Genomic DNA, 22,024 nt, shown 5'->3' with positions numbered 1-22,024 from the left:
TAAATACTTTTTCATACAGTCTGCTCCTCTTCCTGCCAAAGTCTATAGTAAACATCAGGATGTTGTGGTTACTGTCTCCAAAATGCTTATTCTTCGCGAGATCTGTCACCTGACCAGTTTTGCTGCCTAGCAACAGATCCAATATGGTCTCTTCTCTCCCAGTGGATCTCCCAGTGGCCACACATTTTAATTCCACATCCCATTCCCATTCTGATATGTCTATCCATGGCCTCCTCTACTGTCAAGATGAAGCTGCACTCAGGTTGGAGGAACAACACCTTATATACTGGCTGGATAGCCTCCAACCTGATGGCATGAACATTGACTTCTCGAACTTCCGTTAATGCCCCTCCTCCCCTTCTTACCCCATCCCTGATATATTTAGTTTTCTCCCCCTCCTCTTTTTTCTCTCTCTCTCTGCCCATTCTCCATCTCCCCGTGGTGCTCCCCTCCTCCTTTCTTTCTCCCTAGGCCTCCCATCCCATAATACTTTCCCTTCTCCAGCTCTGTATACCTTTTGCCAATCACCTTTCCGGCTCTCAGCTTCACCCCACCCCCTCCGGTCTTCTATCATTTCGTATTTACCCCTCCCCCTCCTACTTTCAAATCTCTTACTATCTTTCCTTTCAGTTACTCCTGACGAAGGGTCTCGGCCCGAAACTTCGACAGTGCTTCTTTCTATAGATGCTGCCTGGCCTGCTGTGTTCCACCAGCATTTTGTTTGTGTTGCTGATCTCTCCTCGAGTCACTTGTATATATTTTGCCAGCAATTTTTCCTTGGCACACCTAACAAATTTCACTCCATCTTCACCTTTTACACGAAGTAAGTGCTAATCAATATTGGGAAAGTTGAAATCACCCCTGACAACTGCCCTTTTAGTTTTTTTAACCTGTCTGATTTAAAAAGTGGAGGATATAGCCAGTCCATCATGGGTAAATCCCTCCCCACCTTTGAGCACATCCACAGGAGCAGGAAAGCAGCATCCATCATCAAGGACTCCCACCATCGAGTTTCTTCTCGCTGCTGCCATCAGGAAGGAGGTACAGGAGATTTGAGGCCCACACCACCAGGTTCAGGAACTGTTAATACCCCTCAACCATCAGACTGTCAAACCCGAGGGGATAACTTCACTTGTCCCAACACCTTTGGGCCTCCCACAACCTATGGATTCATTTTCAAGGTCTCTTTATCTCATATTCTTGATATTTATTTTTTACTTTTTTTTTCTTTTTGTATATGCTTTTTGTCTTTTGCACATTGTTTGTATTTACTGAGAATGACCGCAAGAAAAAGAATCTCAGATTAGTGACTATGAACTTTGAAATTGTCCAAATCTGCTTCCTGTACTGCTCCTCAATACCTGTGTGTTGTTCACCTCTCCACTCAAAGTAAATTATCAAAGTATATATACCGCATGTTTCCGCATACAATCCTGAGATTCACTTTCTTGCAGGCAAACTCAGTGTATCGAAGGAACATAATAGAATCAATGAAAGGCCACAGCCAACACGATGGACAGACAACCAATGCGCAAAAAACAAGCTGGGCAAATACAAAGGAGAAAAGTAATAATAATACTGATAAATAAATAAGCAATAAATATCGAGAGGAAGGGTCTTTGAAAGTAAGTCCATAGTTTGTCAGAGCAGTTCAGTGATGGGGCGAATGAAATTACCCCCACTGGTTCAAGAGCCTGATGCTTGAGGAGTAATAATTATTCCTGAACCTGATGGTGTGGGTCTTGACGTTCCTGTACTTTCTTCTGGATGGCAGCGAGCGTAGCCTGGGTGGTGAGGATCCTTGATGATAGATGCTGCTTTCCCGCAACAGCACTCCATGTAGAAGTGCCCAGTGGTGGAGAGGGCTTTATCCATGATGGTCTGGACTGTATCCACTACTTTTTGTAGAATTTTTCGTTCAAAAGCATTGGTGTTTCCCTACCAGGCTGTGATGTAACCAGTTCAAATACTCTCCAGTACACTTTGATAGAAGTTTGTCAGAGATTAGATGTTATGGTGAATCTTCATAAACTTCTCCGGTAGTAGAAGCACTACCATGCTTTCCTCATTATCGCACTTGTGTTCTGGGCCCAAGACAGGTCCTCTGAAATGATAACAGAGGAATTTAAAGTTGCTGACCCTCTCCATCTCTGATCCCCCAGTGAGAACTGGCTCATGGACCTCCGATTTCCTCCTCCTGAAGTCAATAATCAGCTTTTTGGTCTTGCTGACATTGAGTGAGAGGTTGTTGTTGTGGCACCACTTAGCCAAATTTTCTGTCTCCCTCTGTGACAGTGGTATAATCAGCAGACTTGGACATGGCACTGGAACAATGCTTAGCCTCACAGTCATGAGTATAAATCAAGTAGAGCAGGGGTTTAAGTACACAGCCTTGTGGTGCAGCCATGCTGATGAGATTATGGAAATCTTGTTGCCAATTTGAACTGGCTGGGGTCTGCAAGTGTGGAAATGGAGGATCCTATTGCACAAGGGGCCATCCAAGCAAAATAAAATCTTTTTGTAAAGGCATTTCTATGTTTCAGAAGATTTGATTCTTAAATATCAATCAATTGGCCCATCTTATTTTTCAGTTCAGCAGCATAAACATTGATAGTGGACATGATTGTTTTTGAGTTCAGTTTACAGCTGCGATTTTTAGGACATTTAGCTAGATGAGTGAGAATAAGGAACTTTTTCTGTATTTTCAGATAAAAGTAAATTTAGTCCGTCTTCATAATGGGCCATGAAACTGGAGTGCATAAATTCCTGCTCCTTTAAAAATGATTTTAGTTTGTCACCACTGTGCTGTAGAGAACCTAGAACATGAGAGATGTGCAAAGGAGGCCTGAAAAATATTCATTATGCTGCCCTGATACTATCCACAGGGATAATTAAATAATATGGAGACATTTAAGGGGAAGATGACCAAATTCATGAGGGAGAAGGGAACAGAGGATTAGGCTGACAGGTTTTAAATAAGGAAAGACAAGGGAGAGACTCAGATTGGTGGGGCTGAATGGCATGTTTTCTGTGCATAAACTGAATGCTTTTAAGTGACATGTTTCAGATACAAAATGAAATCTCTTTCCAATGTACCTGTTATTAAATTTTAGTGCTTATGTGGCATATGAATACTGAAGTTCTTTGACTATTTCCCTTGTCTCTTTCCCACAACAGTGCTGTGGGTACATTTGCTAGAGCTCTGGATTGTAGCAGTTCTGTCAGGCAGCCAAGTTTACATATGAGTGCAGCAGCTGCTTCAAGGGACATTACTCTGGTAAGTTCAACATTGTTTTTCCTTTGCTAGCCAGAGTTTTACAGATAATAGGAAAATTAAGTTGGCCTTGATGCTTTCATTCTGCATGCATGTGTGCCTACATACCCGGCGTTTGGTATTACGTATTGCCATGGGAAATCAAGCATTTTAATGTCAAAATGAGTTCGCAGTTGACAGAGCAGATAGCCAAAGTAAGATATCTAGAAGTAAGATTGACAAATGTCTCCTGCCAAGTGATGAACACTTTTAAAATCCCTTGATGTTGGTTGAACCCCTTCTGGAATAGTGGCATTTTCTTTTTCATTATGTTATTGCAGATGCACATTGGGGATAAATTGCTTGGTATCAGAACCACTTTTATTATCACTGATATAATGTGACCTTTGTTGTTTTGCAGCAGTACTACAGTACATAAACATAGCATTACTATAAATTACAAAATCAATAAATAGGGTAAAAATATGGAATAACGTGATGTTCATGGACTGTACAGAAGTCTGATGACGGAGGGTTACATACTGTTCCTGATTCATTGAGTGTGGGTCTTCAGGATCCTGTACCTCCCCTTGATGGTAGCAACAAGAAGAGGGCATGTCCTGGTTGATGTGGGTCCTCGAGGGTGGATGCCGCCTCCTTCTTGAGGCCCCATCTCTTGAAGTTGTGTTTGATGGGGAAGGGTGTTCCTGCAATGGAGTTGGCTGAATCTACAACCGTTTGCAAGGTCTTGCATTCCTGTGTATTGGAGTGCCCACACCAAGGCTGTGACGCAGCCAGTCCAAATGCTCTCCACCATACGTCTCCAGAAGTGTGACATACTAAATCTCCTTCAACTCCTAATGAAGCAGGACCTCTGGTGTGTCTTCATGATCGCGTCAATGTGTTGTGTGGTTGTTTAGAACTCATGGGCATGTCGTCTGCCTTTAGTTTATTATGATCTGTCAAGACCCTGACTCTAAACATGTTGAATTATCAGTCAGCCATAGAGTATAATCACAAGATTAATTCAACTACTCCAATGTAAAGAGCATGTGTAATCATCATGTTGTTTCTTCTCGGCAGTGGTTCTACTGTGCACACAGTGCAATCACAGCAGATGCAATTACACTTCACCATCAACGTGCAGTTAGGCAAATGCTGGCAGCACACTAAGCATTGATATAGTAGGATTAGTGAATTAAAAACTGAATTTAACAGAATCCAAAGGATAAAGGAGGAGAAGAAGATGAATACATTTATGTAAGGAATAAAAAGGCTGAGTATACGCTGGAAACTACTGTTGGAGGAACGTGAAGTTGAGGATTACTATTGTGCTACAGAGGTAAGTAGATGAAGTGAAGGGGACATTGAAAGCAGTGATGTCAGATCAATTATAACCTAGCATTCAGGAGGCTGGGATTTGCTGGAGACCCCAGGGTATTATCATGTGGGTTGAACTCTGTAGAAAGCATAATGTACTAAATAGAGCGGGGGTTCCCAGCCTCTTCAAATCCATGGACCCCCTACCATTAACTGGAGGTTCTGTGGACCCCAAGTTGGGAGCCTTTGATTGAGAGAATTGATGAAGTAGTAGTTAAGGTGTCAATATTTAATGACGAATAGAGAGCCAAGTTTTGATCCTTGAGGAAATGCCCAGAAACTTCAAACTTTGTCACTTTCAGCTCCTAAAATGTAATTAATTATGGAACCAAACAAGGGCAGCCTAGTTGGCCAATGGAAGAGGCTTTAGAGAAAGGTTAACAATGTTTAAATGTTGAAAAAGGACATGGTGTGAAGCATCGCAAGAAATTGTAGACTTTTTCTGGATGGAATCAAGCCAGGACGATGTCCGGAAGGTACTTGCATAATGAAACGTTTATGTGGCAGGGCTAGATGGCAGGCCAAAGAGGTAAGAGGGAGGGGGTTGAGCCTAATGTGACTTGACAGAAACAGGTCCAAAGTGCAAGATGAAATGTGATTCAGATATAAGCACAGCAAATGCCAAGCCTGTCTGTAAAAAGATTAAATGGAGAAGATTAATTCGATAAAAGGTGAAGAGGTGAAGGGCTAAAGGGGTGGCAGATAGTTAATGTGACTCAAAAGTAAGATATATCATGCCAAGGAAATTACAGATCGGTTGGTTAAAATGGATATTAGAAAACGTATCACTGAATATTTACTGATGGAGGAAATTGAAAAGTATTGAGAAACCAGAAATATAAATCTTACGTTTTCAAATGAGTTGCAAGAACAACATTAAAACAGAAAATGCTGGAAATAATTTTCAGTTTTCTGGATCTGCTCTGGTCACAGAATGTATTGTCAGAATTCTGATGAAAAGCCATTGACTGTAAACATTAGCTTAAATTCTCTGATTTTACATGTTATCTGACATGAATATTTTCAGCATTCCTGTTCTGTTTTTGGATGTTCAGCATCTTCAGATTTAAAAAAAATTGTAAGTGAAATCTTGCTTGAAGATAATGAGAGACATTGATTGTGTGGATAGTCAGAGGCTTTTTCCCAGGGCTGAAATGGCTAGCACGAAAGGGCATAGTTTTAAGGTGCTTGGAAGTAGGTCCAGAGGAGATATCAGGGGTAAGTTTTTTACGTAGAGAGTGGTGAGTGCGTGGAATGGGCTGCTGCCGACAGTGGTGGAGGCGGAAACGATAGGGTCTTTTAAGAGACTCCTGGATAGGTACATGGAGCTTAGAAAAATAGAGGGCTATGTGTAAGCCTAGGTAGTTCTAAGGTAAGGACATGTTCATCACAGCTTTGTGGGCCGAAGGGCCTGTATTGTGCTGTAGGTTTTCTAAGTTCCTATGACTGAATTGAATTTGGAGATATAACTGAGAATTTAAAGATTTTTTTAAAAAGAACTTTAATGCTCTGTAGATAGGACCAAATAACTCATAACCTGTGCAAAAATCAGAGGATTAGAGCAAATGAAAAGACTTTAGGGCCTCTCTGAGTGGCCTCCTTCATTCTTAAAGATTATATTATAAGAAATCTTTGTGAGCCTGTTGCTGAACATGCATATCACTTTTCAGAATATCAAAAGTTATTGAGTCAGAATGATAGACTGCTATGGAGAAGCTTGTGCCAATCTGTATGTTTGTTACTGGTTGCTAAAACATAGGTGGGTGGGGACATTCAAATGCTGGTGTAGAGGGGGAAAAAATCAAGAGATGTAGCTCTTAGTTTTTCAGATCAATAGCAATTAGTTTTTATTCATATTAGAATAACAGTACAGATCCTCCCCAGCTAACAAGAACTTGACTTGTGCATAGCCTATGCATGTAAACAAGTTTTTAGGAGATAAGTAGAATGGATTAACTGGTTGTTGAGGTTTTGCTGGCATCTGCTGTGTGGGAGCTCGCAGGATTCAACACACAAACCACTAAGCAGAGCATTTCTCAACTGTATGTCTGCAAATGTACAGTTAATGGTAGATCTAGCTGGCCTTTGCACAAGTTCCAAACACCTCTTGTTCATTTGGCCTCTTAGAAATATGATCAAATTGACTATAACATTTCCCCAGATGGGACTTCAGATTCAGTAACAAATTGCAATAACTACTGAACAATAAATAAAACAACCAGTGTTGCTCAAAATGAATTAAATTTCTTTGTAGATTTGCTTTTTTATATTTTCTGGAGTGATTATGATATCATCTGTGTGTTGTTTGTGAAATTTTTGGTTAGCATGCTTAAAAGGAAACTATTTAACTTCAATGTACAAATTTGAAACACTTTTTGTTCCTCTGCTGAGCGTTCATGATGCGCTTTAAATGGCATTCTAAAGTGAAGTCCTAACAGAAGGGCTGCAAAGATTTAAAAAGTAAACGAGAGAGGTATGCTGAACATAGTTCTCTAAATCTTAGAATGACATGATATTGCAGATTTTTAAACTGGAGTATTTAGTAATTAGCCCTTTTTACTTATCCCTATGCTTGCTTTCCTAGGCTATGACATAAACTATTGTTGGGACGTTATATTACTTTATATTTTTAAAAAAACACTTGGTTGGATCGCATTTGGAATATGTTGTGAAGTTCTGGTTGCCACGGTAGGAAGGATGTGATTGTGCTGGAGAGAGTGCAGATGAGGATCACCAGGATGTTATTTGGATTGGGGGATGTAAGTTAAGGGGGAGAGATTAGATAAAATGGGTTTGTTTTCCTTGGTGTGAAGGAGGTTAAAGACTTAATGTTGGTATATAAAATTATAAGACTGATATAGGATAGACGGAATATTTCTCCCATAGTAGAGAAACAAGAGGGTACAAACTTAAAGTCAGCCAATGGAATTAGGACACCATGTGTATAATGGGCCAAAAGGCCCAATTCAATACTGTACTGCTCTATGCTGGAATATGGCAGTATCCTTAATAGTTGTTGCTTTAAAAGTAAGCAAAATAAATTTATGAACAGGATCTAATTTTAATGCACTGAGAAGGAGATGAATGTGGGAAAGAAGTAACGTGCATCCACAACGTGCACAGAGGAATCATCTTCTACTGAGATAGATATCTTGAGGATAGTAATTGAGAAGTTCTGTGATTAAAGTTTGTACATTTCAGAAGAAAACCATATCTTTACAACGTCCATTCTCACTTCTCGTGAAATCACGGTCACTGCAGATTGTACAGCTGCAGGGCAGTGCTGTTTAACTAGCTATTGAATACAATATTAGAGTACAAAAGAATTCCATATCTCAGGGACTAGTGAACTTACTTTTCAGTGGCTTCCTGGAGAATGCCAAATGAGGGTCAAAGTCCTGACATCATTCAGAGCAAAAATGTACTTACTGGGATGCTTGATTGTGGTGGTAGTTATTGGGATCTGTCTGTTGGTACACCATTGGATATTCCAGACACGTCTTGATGTTTCCACAGGTATTAAGACTGAAACCTGATCAGCACACATCAGCATGAATAAATAAGGCTTAACCATTTAGAAAGATTAATTCAGAGAAGAGGAAAGGAACAAATTTGTTGTTGCAAATAGAATCCCATTATTTGAATCCACTATTCTCACCTTTTGTTAAGTGCTTGTGCTGTCTTCAATAACTGGAAGAAAAAGACTTAAGAAACTTAACATTTGTTAGAAATAGCTATTCATTCAAAAAAATTTTATAGGGAAAAATGTTTTTGAAGAGCTTCATAGGTACTTAAATTAAATTACATGAGTCCTTCAGTACTATTTTGCATTTTCAGTTTCAGCAGAATATTGCACTTCTTAGCCTGTACAGTTTATTTTATAAACCAAATGAATTTCTAAAAGGTGGTGTTGATTTAATCTGAAGAAAATTTTCTTTCTTCATGCGCTGATGTGTTGGTCGTGCTTTCAGTAAATAAAAAAAGAAAGAGCTGAAAACCCTCTCCACCTTCAGCTTCATCTATAGAGAAACAGAAATCAGTCTATTGGATTACAAATCAATAATACTTCTTCAGGATTGGATCTTATCAAAGAGCATCAAAATGAGAAGGGATAAAAAATTTTAAAACGCTGCAGAAAAAGAAATTGAATGGCATGAGGTTCTTCTGTGAGTTATCAAAGTGATTAAAAGGTTCACCAAAGACAAAAAGAGACATTGATAAGAAAAGTTTTTGAAATAAGTACATGTGCAAGAATCAGACATGTAGTCTTTGAATAGACTAAGAATAGAGTTGTGCTGAGTTCTGCTAGCATTTTGTGTCTGCTGCTTTAGATTTGTATAAGCTGGATAGAGAAATACAAATGATGGGAAGGTGGAAAAGACCAATGGATATGTAAGGAGAAATAAACCATTAGTATAGAAGATATTGTTGATAGGACTCTGACCGTAGGGTCCCATCTCATATATCAGTAGGTTTCAATGTCATTATCAATTGGTTTTGTTCTTAGAATTAAATGCAAGGGCTATAAGTTGCTTTGTACTTGCATTGAGAATCTTTGGAGCCACATCAAGGCCATAGAGAGCATAAATTATATAATTAGGCCATCCCATATAGTTATTTTTGTGCGTTTGAAATTTCTCTTTGACATTTTCTGTTAGAAAGTTTTAAAAGTGTGAGGTTTGAATCCTGCTCAGTTATCTGAACACTGAACAAAGTTACAACAAATTGTCTACTGGTAGATATGGTACAAAGTACACACATTGTGCATGGTAATCTGATAGAAAGTGTTCCTCAAATTCAGAGTAAATAGCACCTTTTCAGTTTGATTTAACAAAATACTGTAGTTGGCTTCTAAACAGGAGATCCTGTTTACTCTAAATGTCCAGCCTTGCTGCTGGCTTAGAAATAAAATTGTTATAAATACCTGTTTTTTAAGTTAGGCAACTAAGTTTTCATATACAAGAAAACACTGAATTGTTTACAACTTTCTTTGAGCTTAATTCTAGTAGTGTGAAGACGCGAGTGTATCCAACAGCCCTTTCCTGCTTTCTCCTCTGCAAAGTTTTCCAATACTTCAGTGTCTCATCAAAGTCAAAGTCAAGTTTGTCATATGCACAAGTATGTTTCCACAAGTACAACGAAAATTTTACTTGTAGCAGCATCATGGGGACATAGCATCATATAAACAGCACTCACGTGAAAATTATAAATTATACATAATTTTACACTAATTTTTGCAAGAAAACATAATTGAAACCAAAGTTAATTTTAGTGCAAAGCTGTCAAAGTGGCCCTAGTATTGCTAAACCTTAGTGATTAGGATTTTGCCCGTCTGTTCAAGAGCCAAATGGTTGAAGTTCAGTAGTTGTTCTTGAACCTGGCGGTGTGGGACTTAACGGCTTCTGTACCTCCTAGCCGATAGTAGTTGGTGATCGAAGGGCATACAGGAGCGAGAGATACCAGTTATTTGAGTGGCGTCGCAACAACAACCTTACAGCCAACATCAGCAAGACCAAAGAGCTGATTGTAGACTTCAGAAATGGTAATTTGAGGGAACACAACCTAATCCTCATAGGGGGATCAGAAGTGGTGAGAGTGAGCAATTTCGAGTTCCTGCTTGTCAGTATCTCTGAGGACCTAACCTGGATGCAACATATTGATGCAGCTATAAAGAAGGCAAGATTGCAGCTATAAAGAAGGCAAGATTGCAGCTATAATTCATTAGGAGTTTGAGGAGAATTCATTTGTCAACTAAAACATTCAAAAAACTTTGACAAAAGTACAATGGACAGCATTCTGACTGGCTGCAATACCATCTGGTATGGCGGGGCTTTTGCACAAGATTGAAATAAAGATCCAAAACTTGTAAAATTAGTCAGCTCTATTGTGGGTACCAGTTTCTGTAGTATCCAACACATCTTCACGGAGAGTTGACTTAGGAAGGTGGCATCTGTCATTAAGGATCCTCAGCACCCAGGACATGCCCTCTTCACAATGTTACCACCAGGAAGGAGGTACAGAAGCCTGAAGGCACACACTCAGCGAGTCAGGGATAACTTCTTCCCTTCTGCCATCCAATTTCTAAATGGACATTGAGTCCACGAGTAGTGTTTTATTGCACTACTTATTTTAGCTTAACTCTAATAAACATACATATACTTAATGTAACTCAGATTTTTTTCTCTACATTTAATGATCATGTACAAGGTGCCCCCCCCCCCCCCCCCCCACGAAGGCAGAGCGTTCCTATGAAACCTTTCTTAAGCCAAAATGGCGTAAGGCGAAGAACCATTTATTTATAAGGGAAAATTTTTTGTAAAAGTGAAGTGGCGTAAAGCAAACATTCATAACGCGGGGGACACCTGTATTTCATTGTATTGCTGCGGTAAAGTTAATGTACACCAGTCATATTAAATCAGATACTGTTTCTGATTCTGCTTATGTTCCTGTTCATTTGAATTGCTGTCCCAGACCATAATGCAACCAGTCAGGATATTGCAACAGTACATCCATAGAAGGTTATAGGAACATAGAAAACCTACGACACAGTACAGGCCCTTTCGCCCACAATGCTGTGTCTGTCGAACATGTATTTTCTTGGAAATTACCTAAGGTTACCCATAGCCCTCTCTAAGCTTCATGTACCTATCCAGCAGTCTCTTAAAAGACCCCATCATATCCGCCTCCACCACCGCCACCGGCAGCCCATTCCACACATTCACCACTCTCTGCGTTTTAAAAAAAAACACAACTTCCCCCTGATATCTCCTCTGTACCAACTTCCAAGCACCTTAAAATGGTGCCCTCTTGTGTTAGCCATTTCAGCCCTGGGAAAAAGCCTCTGACTATCCACACGATCAATGCCTCACATTATCTTGTACACCTCTGTCAGGTCACTTCTCATCCTCCTTCATTCCAAGGCAAAAAGGCTGAGTTCACTCAACCTGTTTACATAAGGCACGCTCCCCAATCCAGGCAACATCCTTTAAAATCTCCTCTGCACCCTTTCTATAGTTTCCACATCCTTCCTATAATGAGGTGACCAGAACTGAGCACAGTACTCCAAGTGGGGCCTGACAGGGGTCCTATGTAGCAGCAACATTACCACTCAGCTCTTAAACTCAATCCCATGGTTGACGAAGGCCAATGCACCGTATGCCTTCTTAATGACAGTCAATCTGCGCAGCAGCTTTGAGTGTCCTATGTACTTGGAACCCAAGATCCCTCTGATCGTCCACACTGCCAAGAATCTTACCATTAATACTATGTTCTGCCGTCATATTTGACCTACCAAAATGAACCACCTCACACTTATCTGGGTTGAATTCCATATGCCACTTCTCAGCCCAGTTTTGCATCCTATCAATGCCCCGCTGTAACCTCTGACATCCCTCCGCACTATCCACAACATCCAACCTTTGTGTCATCAGCAGATTTACTAACCCATCCCTCCACTTCCTCATCTAGGTCATTTATAAAAATCATGAGGAGTAGGAGTCCCAGAACAGATCCCTGAGGCACACCGCTGGTCACCAATCTCCATGCAGAATATGACCCATCTACAACCACTCTGCCTTCTGTGAGCAAGCCAATACTGGATGCACAAAGCAATGTCCCTTGGATCTCATGCCTCCTTACTTTCTCAATAAGCCTTGCATGGGTAACTTATCAAATGCCTTACTGAAATCCATATACACTTGCATCTACTGCTCTACCTTCATCAATGTGTTTAGTCACATCCTGAAAAAATTCAATCATGCTTGTAAGGCACAACCTGCCTTTCACAAAGCCATACTGACTATTCCTAGTCCTATTATGCCTCTCCAAATGTTCATAAATGCTGCCTCTCAGGATCTTTTCCATCAACTTACCAACCACTGATGTAAGACTCACTTTTGTTAGAGTTTTCAGTGAAAGCGGAGCTTCCTTAATCTCCTAAGAAACTAAAGACGCTGGTGCACTTTCCTTAAGGGCGAGTCATCCAATATGTTAGTGCCCAGGAATTTAAAGCTGTTGACTCTCTGCACCATGGAGTAGTGTCATCAGAGAATCCAAAGAAGTTGAAGATGGCATTGGAGCCCAGTGTTGCCCCATCGTTCCCCACTGTTAGCTGTGGATGTGTTTACCCCTATGCTTTGCACTTCATTTATCCTCAATTCCGTTCTTTATCCCTTGAGGTGTATTCTCCCTGGTTTAGAATATGATCTTTTTAATTTATTGTATCTACAAACTTTGTATTTGTGAACATGCCGTGAGTAGTCAGACAGGATAATTGCTTAATTTTGTTTTATTTTGTAATTTTCATTATTACAGGTATTTCTTGTTAACTCTTTTGCATCACTTACGGTGTCTACTGATTTTATTTTCTTTAATTAGTTTCACGCAATGGACACTTTACACAAGCACAACTATGACTTGACAAATGCAATCAGCATCTTAGTGCCACAGGGTGGTCCTGTTCTGTGCAGAGATGAAATGGAAGAATGGTCAGCATCTGAAGCTAGCCTGTTTGAAGAGGCATTGGAAAAGTATGGCAAGGACTTCAATGACATCCGGCAAGACTTTGTAAGAACAGCAGAACATTTATTCTGATCTCATTAATCCATTGATTAGATGAAACTGCAGGAATGAAGTTAATTTATTAATAGGACAACTTTTGATTCATTTGCTCTGATGCAGGAATATTTCATTCTGTGTGCTGTAAGGACTTAACATGATAACATTGATGTGTTCTTTGGAGGTCATTACATACCCCTGCAAGAAAATGAGACATAAAGGAAAATAGAAAAAGTGAAATAAACTGGATTATTTTGGGAAAGAAAGATTCTTTTGAAGGAGGAGGAGAATAGATCAAGATCAGAAATATAAGAAACTGTGCATTGCTTTTCAGAGATGTGCCACACCTTCTGAATTTTCAACATTCTACTACTTTTGATTTCTTTTCTGTGAATGCTTTGTATAATTTTAAGTTCACTGTCCTTTCCTACTGCCCAGTCATGTACATGTTCACCAATGTGACTTTCCAGAAAGCGCTTTTAGATTTTTGCCACTAATTCTTGGATTCTCTCCTTTCTCTTCTCATTGTGTACCCCCACTCCAAGTACCAGCATTCGCTTTGAGGATTCAGCTGAATAGATAGTTGCTGGGAAATTTGACTCCATAAAGCTGTTTTTTTTTGTGGAGAGATGTCTCCCAGATCAGCACGGATTTAATATGCCTTACATCGCTGTGAAAATTTAAGTGGATACTTTGTGATAAAATATTTGCTTGAAAGGTACACAAAAATGATGTAATTCCTCATGCTGTGTTGGTTTTGGACGAGATCATAAGCCACATTGTCCTTAGGTCAGCTGTTATTGGGCACTGTAGGGATAAAGTTTTTCCCAACTACAATAAGCCTGTTGTCATCAACCACAACCCTGAAGCCACGCTCTCCAATTACTGTATACTCTTTTTCTTTCTTTTGAAAGTTCTTAAAGACATTATCATTTGCAATGAAAAGTTTGCCTCCTCAGGTCGTACAATTTCACTTATACCATACAAACTGCAATATTGCTTCTTGTGAAAGTATTCATAACATCCTTAAAGACCATCACTACTGTTTAGTAACTTCATTTAATTACCTTTGACCTTTCTGTCTCTCTGTAATATTATTCCTCAATGGTCCATCTTCATGGGTATACTCAAGCATTTGTTGCACAAACAACACTGCATATTGTACTTCAATTTACTGATTTTTTTTTTTGCACTACATGCTGTCTCTACTGCTGCTGGCATGCAGAAAATTTAGATTATTGGTCTAAATTTAATTCATCCTTGTTCACCGTAAACCACCTTTTACTCCATTGCAGTTATCAACAGTTCCTAATACACACTTTATTTTTATAAATATGTATATTCTCAACTTTCAAAGCTTAATTAATCTTCAAAGACATTTAATTAAAATATATTTTGCATTGACCTGTAGCTGAGTGTAATTATCATTATCTCTTTAATAGTTGCCATGGAAATCACTGACCAGTATCATAGAATACTATTATATGTGGAAAACAACAGACAGATATGTCCAACAGGTAAGCTAAAACCATGCTTATCTTATTGACAATTTGTTACTGAATTGATAATTAATTAGTTTACAGACTAATGCACATTAAACTCACTGTTTTTGGGCTAAACAAAATTGCTTCGTACAGATTGAAATCATCAGAAGCAACAATTAGACTCATTCTAAAATTATTTTCCATTTACAAATAGCATTAATAGCTTCCAAATATTCTACGAATTTTGTGAACTTTAGAACTTTAACATCTGTGCAAAGTTAATACATGTCCTTTTTTATGATATATTCTGATAATAAAAGTATGTTTTTTTAAGACAGTTGAATCTAAATAAATCCTTATGATTTATCGCTATATGCACTGCTATATATATTGTGGCAGTTCTTTGTTTTGTGGGATGTGGCAGTTCTGCGTTGATTTATTTAAAGTCCCATTCATGCAGGAAATCATTTCAGGGCCAAGTTTATGGTTCCATCTATTTAAATGGGCAAAGCATCACTGGGATAATACTCGCAATTTCCTGGTATTAATACTGCCAGCTCTGTTGAAATTGGTCTTTACGAACCCTTACAACATTATGTGTATCTATATTGGTGGTATTCCAGTGATGTCGTGCTTGAAGTTAAACATTCATTGTTCGGAGGACTTCATTGAGAATGTTGATATTGGATGAATTTGATTTTACCATTTACTGCAGTGAACTATACTGAACTATACTGCCGTAACAAAAATATTATTGTAGGGAAGCACTCAGCAGGATAGACAGTATCTGAGGATAGAGAATCTTTCTGAGTGTTTGCAGCATCATCTTTTTTGTTTTGCTGCAAGTTATCAGCATTTTTTTTTTTACCTTTCAATGCCACTGCATAAAGTTTTCAGTAAGGAGCATATCTTACTTTTTTAGAGCTGGCAGTATTAAACACAACTTACAAGGTTTTGTAGCAAATGTGACCTTTGAACAGAAAATCAGTGAATAATAGGCTAGAAGTATAATTAAATTAAGGAACATTGTAAAATAATGGTAAAATTAAAGCCCAGCTAAATGAGACCAAAGCAATATGGATGTAAAATTGCTTTTCCAGCTGCAGAAAGTAACTGTGTTTGGCATGGAGAGATACATATATGCAGTGCTATTTCTGAGAACTCAGTAACAGGGCCATTGTTGTTTTTGACATGCATTGCTATCTTGAAATTCAATGTACAGTTTTCAATTGACTTCTATAATTCTATTTTTTTTTTATTTTTAGAAACGCCTCAAGGCAGCTGAGGCAGAGAGCAAACTGAAACAGGTGTACATTCCAACATAGTAAGTTTTTTGTAAACCAGTGTACATTTGTAATGAATGTGAAATGCTGTGCAGTTTTAGATCTAATTTCTGAACATTGTTTTTAACATTTGCAGTGATGTAAACTGGTAGTTGGCTGCAGTCTGCCCAATTGGTTCCATACTAACATCCTAACAAGCTGAATAGAAGAGCTGCAATTTGTTTTTAAACTAAAAGATTTTATCTTGATTTGTTTGATCAAACAAATTCTGTATTATTAGGCTTATTATAAATTTACGGTTTACTTGAAATACAAGCTAAATTTATTTCCATCTTTTCCCATGGCTGGTACTTTGACAAATTATTTTAAAGGTCATCTGACCATGAAAAACCAATGTTTCAGACTGAAGCATAGTCTGATCAATTTCAATCTGTGTTGATTAAAATGATTGAGCTCTCTCTGGCATAGGTTCAAGTAATGAGAATGCAGCAGGTCTGTGCTATTGTACTGGATCCTGTTTGGAGTCCAGAGTGAGTGTGCAACCAGGAAACTGTGTGGGGAGCCTGGCCAGCAAGTTTGAGACTGATGTTTTCATGTGGCTGTCCCAAATGTTTCTTTACAAGGAACTGTCAGCATTTTATTGCAAATCTCTAGCTTAATATTTTCCAGTCTTAATTTCCATATTCCTACTGAGTGCAAAATAAAAATTAGTCAGAAATAGGGATTTGCTGTGTTTGATTTACTATTGATACTAACTTTGCCAGATTGCTGGTGCATTATTTGGTAAAAAGATTGAAGACGTCTCCACATCTATTCATTCTTTGTTCAGGCATAGAGCAGCCGTGGACCTCAGCACCTTAACATTCCATTTTTAAAATTCAAATAAAATTAAGTACATTGTCATGTGCATAAGTATGGTAAGATACACGTACAATGGTAAATTTCCTTGCAGCAGCATCACAGACAATGCACAAATTATAAATTATACAATCAGTGAAGAGAAATAGGAAGACTGTGTGAAAAACAAGACATTAGTGCATCAAGAAAGGTGGTCCATAGTGTTCCATTGTTGATGTAGGATTAGGGTTTGCAGGTCAGTTTAAGAGCCTGATGGACTGATAACATAATTGTAAAAACAGAGCTGAATCTTGTAACAGGATCTTTATTGCTGGGGATTAGTTCTACAGATACTGCTGCATGTTCACCCAAGAAAATTATATACTGGTGATTGATTTATTTTGCAATATTTAACATCTTTTTTTGTTTATAAATAAATGTTTTCTTTTTTTTTGTTCTGTTATAAAGCAATAAACCTAATCCCAATCAGATATTGAATGTTAATGGAAAGCCTGCTGTGGCGAATGGTCCAGTTGGAGGGATGGTTTATCAAAACCAAAACTCAAGTTTAGGCCGACCGTGTGAGAGTTGTTACAGTGAGTACTATTCAAACTGAATTATTTTAGCATGAGATCTGAGCATATCCTACGAGAGGATTTTCTAACCAGAAATGAACTTTGTAATTCATATAAATATGTTTGCGATTAACTAGAAACTTCTAGTTTAGTTATGCAATTGCATCTTACCTTAGCATCCTCATTCAGTTTCATTTTCTTATTAGGAGGCAGTGCTACAAGCTTCCATAAGTTTTAAAAAAGTTAGTATTCATATTTTAAAACTGTGTGCTCTTCTCAGCAAGGTAGTTACTCTTCAGCGTACATGGGTTAGAGTAGTGTACCTCTGCGGTGTGTTGGAAAAGAAACAGTACAAAATTCTAATAACTTGCTACTGATAACAAGTTGGCTGGACGGGTACATGAAGGCGCAGGAGATGGATACAAAAGGGAAATGCAAGAGTTGACCTAGGTATCAAGAAGTTAAAAGGGAAATCTTCCTTTGAACAGTCAAGCTACCTTAGCTTGCTGGCAACTTGCCCCTTGGACACAGTTTTCCTCTGGGGGGAAGTCATCTCCCACCTGATTGGCAAGTTGAAGTTGGCATTCTCCTTCTACATAATCTGAAGCATTCAGTAGTACCGTGTAGGTGTTCTGACATTATTAACTGGCTGAACTTCTGCCTGTGCTCAGGAGCCGTGAACTTTTGCTCAGTTAATTAAGGGAAAGCGAGATTATAAAATAGCATTCCTGATTTAGATGATGTCTTTTGTGCGTGTTGGGTTTTTGACATTTTCAGCATTACCTTGGGGTTTCTGATTTATGTAATCCACAACTCAAAGCAAGCAGATGGGAGCCTTTTGTTGTAATGTACCTGCACCCCATTTGTCTTTTCTGTAAAAAATAAACCAGATGTACCACAAGAGCATAAGTAATAGGAAGAAAAGCAGGCCATTTGTGCCTACTCGCACATTCAATTATGTCATATTTAATCAATCTCAGTCCCACTTTATATGATCTATCGTTTTCCTGGATTCCATTGTAGTCCAAAAGTCCATCAGCAGTACCAGCTTTCATTTATGCTTTCATTTAACAGAGCAAGTTGTACAAAAAACAACAGGAGGAGTATCAAGTTAAAACTGATATCCTGCCAGACAACTTTGGGCAGGTGGCTAAAAGTATTAGAAACATACTTTTATGTTTAAATCTACAGCACATTACAGGCCCCTCAGCCCGCAATGTTGTGCCAACCATGTAACCTACTCTGGAAACTGTCTAGAATTTCCCTACTGCATAGCCCTCTATTTTTCTAAGCTCCATGTACCTATCTTAGAGTCTCTTAAAAGACCCGATTGTATCCGCCTCTACCACCGTTGCCAACAGTGCATTCCATGCACCCACCACTCTCTGTGTGAAAAACTTATCCTTGACATACCCTCTGTACCTACTTAAAACTATGCCACCTCATGTTACCCATTTCAGCCTTGGGTAAAAGCCTCTGGCTAACTACATGATCAATGCCTCTGGCTATCCACACAATCAATGCCTCTCATCACTTTATGCATCTCTGTCAAATCACCTGTCATCCTCCAACACTCCAAGGAAAAAAGGCCAAGTTCAGTCAACCTTTTTCATAAGGCACGTTCTCCAATCCAGGCAACATCTTTGTAAACCTCTGCATTCTCTCTATAGTATCCACATCCTTCTTGTAATTAGATGACCACATCTGAACACAGTATTCCAAGTGGGGTCTAACCAAGGTCTTATATAACTGTAACATTATCTCACGGCTCTTGAATTCAGTCCAATGGTTGATAAATGCCAACACACCATGCACCTTCTGAACAATGCTGTCAACTTGCACAGCAGCTTTGAGTGTCCTGTTGACACAGACCCCAAGATTTCTCTGATGCTCCACACTACCAGAAGTCTTATCATTAATATTATATTCTGCCTTAAAATGTGACCTTCCAAAATGAATCACTTCACATTTAAACTCCATCTGCCGCTTCTCAGCACAGTTCTGCATCCTATCGTCGTCCCACTGTAACCTCTGACACCGCTCCAGACTATCCACAACACCTCCAACCTTTGTGTCATAAGCAAACTTACTAACCCACCCTTCTTCTTCATCCAGGTAATTTATAAAAATCACAAAGAGGACAGGACCCATATCAGATCCCTATGGAACACCACTGGTCTCTGACTTCCATGCAGAATGCAAACCATCTACAACTACCCTTTCCTTTTGTGGTCAAGCCAATTCTAGATCCACAAAGCAAGGTCTCCTTGGATCCCATGCCTCTTTACTTTCTGAATGAGCCTTGCTTGGGGAATCTTAACAAATGCTTTACTGAAATCCATTTACACTACATCCACTGCTCTACCTTCATCAATGTGTTTCATTACATCCTCAAAGAATTCAGTCAGACTTACAAGGCACAACCTGCCCTTGACAAAGCCATGCTGACTATCCTAATCAAAATAAGTCTCTCCAAATGTTCATAAATCCTGCCTCTCAGGATCTTCTCCAACAACTTGCTCACCACTGAAGCAAAACTCACTGGTCTATAATTTCCTGGATTATCTCTATGCTTTTTCTTGAACAATGGAACAACATTTGCAACCCACAATCCTCCAGTACTTCTTCTGTCCCTATTGATGATGCAAACATCATCGCCAGAGGCTCAGCAATCTCCTTTTTCACCTCCTACAGTAGTCTGGGGTACATCTCGTCCGGTCCCAGCAAATTATCTAACTTAATGCTTTTCAAAAGCTCCAGCACATCCTCTTTCTTAATGTCTATATGCTCAAGTATTTCAGTCTGCTGTAAATCATCCCCACAATTACCAAGGTCCTTTTCCCTGGTGAATACTGAAGCAAAGTATTCATTAAGTACCTCCACTACCTCCTCCAGCTCCATGCACACATTGCCACTGTTGCACCTGATTGGTCCTGTTCTCACATTGCTTATCCTCTTGCTCTTCATATACTTGTAGAATGCCTTAGGGTTTTCCTTAATCCTGCTCTCCCAAGGTCTTCTTATGGCCCCTTCCAGCTCTCCTAATTTCCTCCTTAAGCTCCTTTCTGGCAACCCTATAATTTTCTAGAGCTGCATCAGTACTTAGTTTCTTAACCTTTTCGTAAGCTTTTCTTTTCTTCCTAACTAGATTTTCTACATCCTTTGTACACCATGTTTCTTTTACTCTATCATCCTTTCCCTGCCACAATGGAACATACCAATGCAGAACGACATGCAAATGTTCCCTGAACATTTGCCACATTTCTGCCGTGGATTTCCCTGAGAACATCTGCGCCTCATTTATGCTCCCAAGTTCCTGCCTAATAGCATCATATTTCCCCCTACCCGAATTAAATGTTTTCCCAAATTGTCTGCTCCTATCCCTCTCCAGCACTATGGTAAAGGAGATAGAGTTGAGATTATTAAAGATGATTAGCCTTATTTGTCATATGTACATTGAAATATGCAGTGAAATACATCATTTATATCAAATCAAATCAGAGAGGATTGTGCTAGGTTTTAACTCACCTCTTAATGAATGAAAGGGAAGAGGCAACATTCAGGAAGGAATGTCTAGGACAGAATTTAAAAATTGAGGCATGGCTTGATTGGGATTCAATGAAGGAAGTATAAATAGGTGAGTAGAGGCACTGAACAGAATTTGAACTACATTGTTTGGGGCATTATGGAATTTAGAGCGCAGTTTTATTTGACTTCAGCTTTATAGAGTAGGATGTCAGCCAAAAGTGCTTTCAAATTAGCTGTAGAAGTAACAACAGTATTGGTGATGATTTCAACAGCACATACAAAAAGGAGCAACTGGGTAGTGTAATTACAGTGGAAAATAACAGACTTAATAATGGCATAGTGTATGATTCAAAGCTCATCTGCAGTCAGATCTGACGCTGAAGTTGTTGAAGTTTCTTATTTCATCAGTAATTATTAACAGCACTATGGGGGTAAAGAATCACAAAGATTCAAAATCTTTTGAAGAGAATTCTTGCCATCGTTGTCATAAATATGTATCCTTTGAGACTAACTCTTTTTCTGAGTATTTGTTGTAAATGTCATTTTAGATATCCCTAATGTAATTACAGCATTCAATAAGGTTGTTTATGAGATGAGTTACCTTGGTGATCCTAAAACAGAGTAATTTTAGAACACTGCTTCTTTTTTGTGTAGATTGTTTGCAATATTCTTTGTATTTATACTTTTATGTTTGGCTTCCATATTCCCATAGTGATTCGGTTTAGAACTTTTGCTCAGACTTTAACATTTCTAGCTATTTGTGTGACTCTGGGATGCACTCCAGCATGCACAACCTCTATATTCTGGGAATGACAGTGCAAAGTGTGCATTCTTATAAATGGTAAGTGCATTGCTGTGATGACGATCCAGGAAATGGTGCTCTGTTGTGCATTTCTTGTTGTTCCTGACTACCAAATTGGTAAATTCATTTATTATTGTCACATTACAGCAGCGCATTCAGGCGGTACAAATGAAAACAATAACAGAATGCAAATTAAATTGTTACAGAAAAAGTGCAGTACAGGTATACGATAAGTTTCAAGGTCATAATGAAGTATATTTTGAGGTCGTGAGTCATATTAGGGGACTATTGAAAGTCTAATAACAGCTGGATAGGGCTGTCCTTGA

At 38.8% G+C, this 22,024-nt stretch overlaps 1 protein-coding gene across 5 annotated transcripts in view; it reads left to right on the top strand.

Moving 5' to 3' along the window:
- Nucleotides 1–22,024, top strand: part of mta3 (metastasis associated 1 family, member 3) — a 192,208-nt gene that overhangs the window by 106,084 nt on the left and 64,100 nt on the right. For all 5 annotated transcript variants that reach the window (XM_059985759.1, XM_059985758.1, XM_059985761.1 and 2 more), the window contains exons 8-12: nucleotides 3,178–3,277; nucleotides 13,010–13,198; nucleotides 14,632–14,706; nucleotides 15,939–15,997; nucleotides 17,262–17,389. In XM_059985759.1, the coding sequence (XP_059841742.1) occupies nucleotides 3,178–3,277; nucleotides 13,010–13,198; nucleotides 14,632–14,706; nucleotides 15,939–15,997; nucleotides 17,262–17,389 (551 nt within the window). The remainder of the gene's footprint in view (nucleotides 1–3,177; nucleotides 3,278–13,009; nucleotides 13,199–14,631; nucleotides 14,707–15,938; nucleotides 15,998–17,261; nucleotides 17,390–22,024) is intronic.

This window comes from Hypanus sabinus, chromosome 12 (assembly GCF_030144855.1).
Source record: "Hypanus sabinus isolate sHypSab1 chromosome 12, sHypSab1.hap1, whole genome shotgun sequence".
Lineage (NCBI taxonomy): Eukaryota > Metazoa > Chordata > Chondrichthyes > Myliobatiformes > Dasyatidae > Hypanus > Hypanus sabinus.
This window is presented reverse-complemented; position numbering and strand designations above follow the sequence as displayed.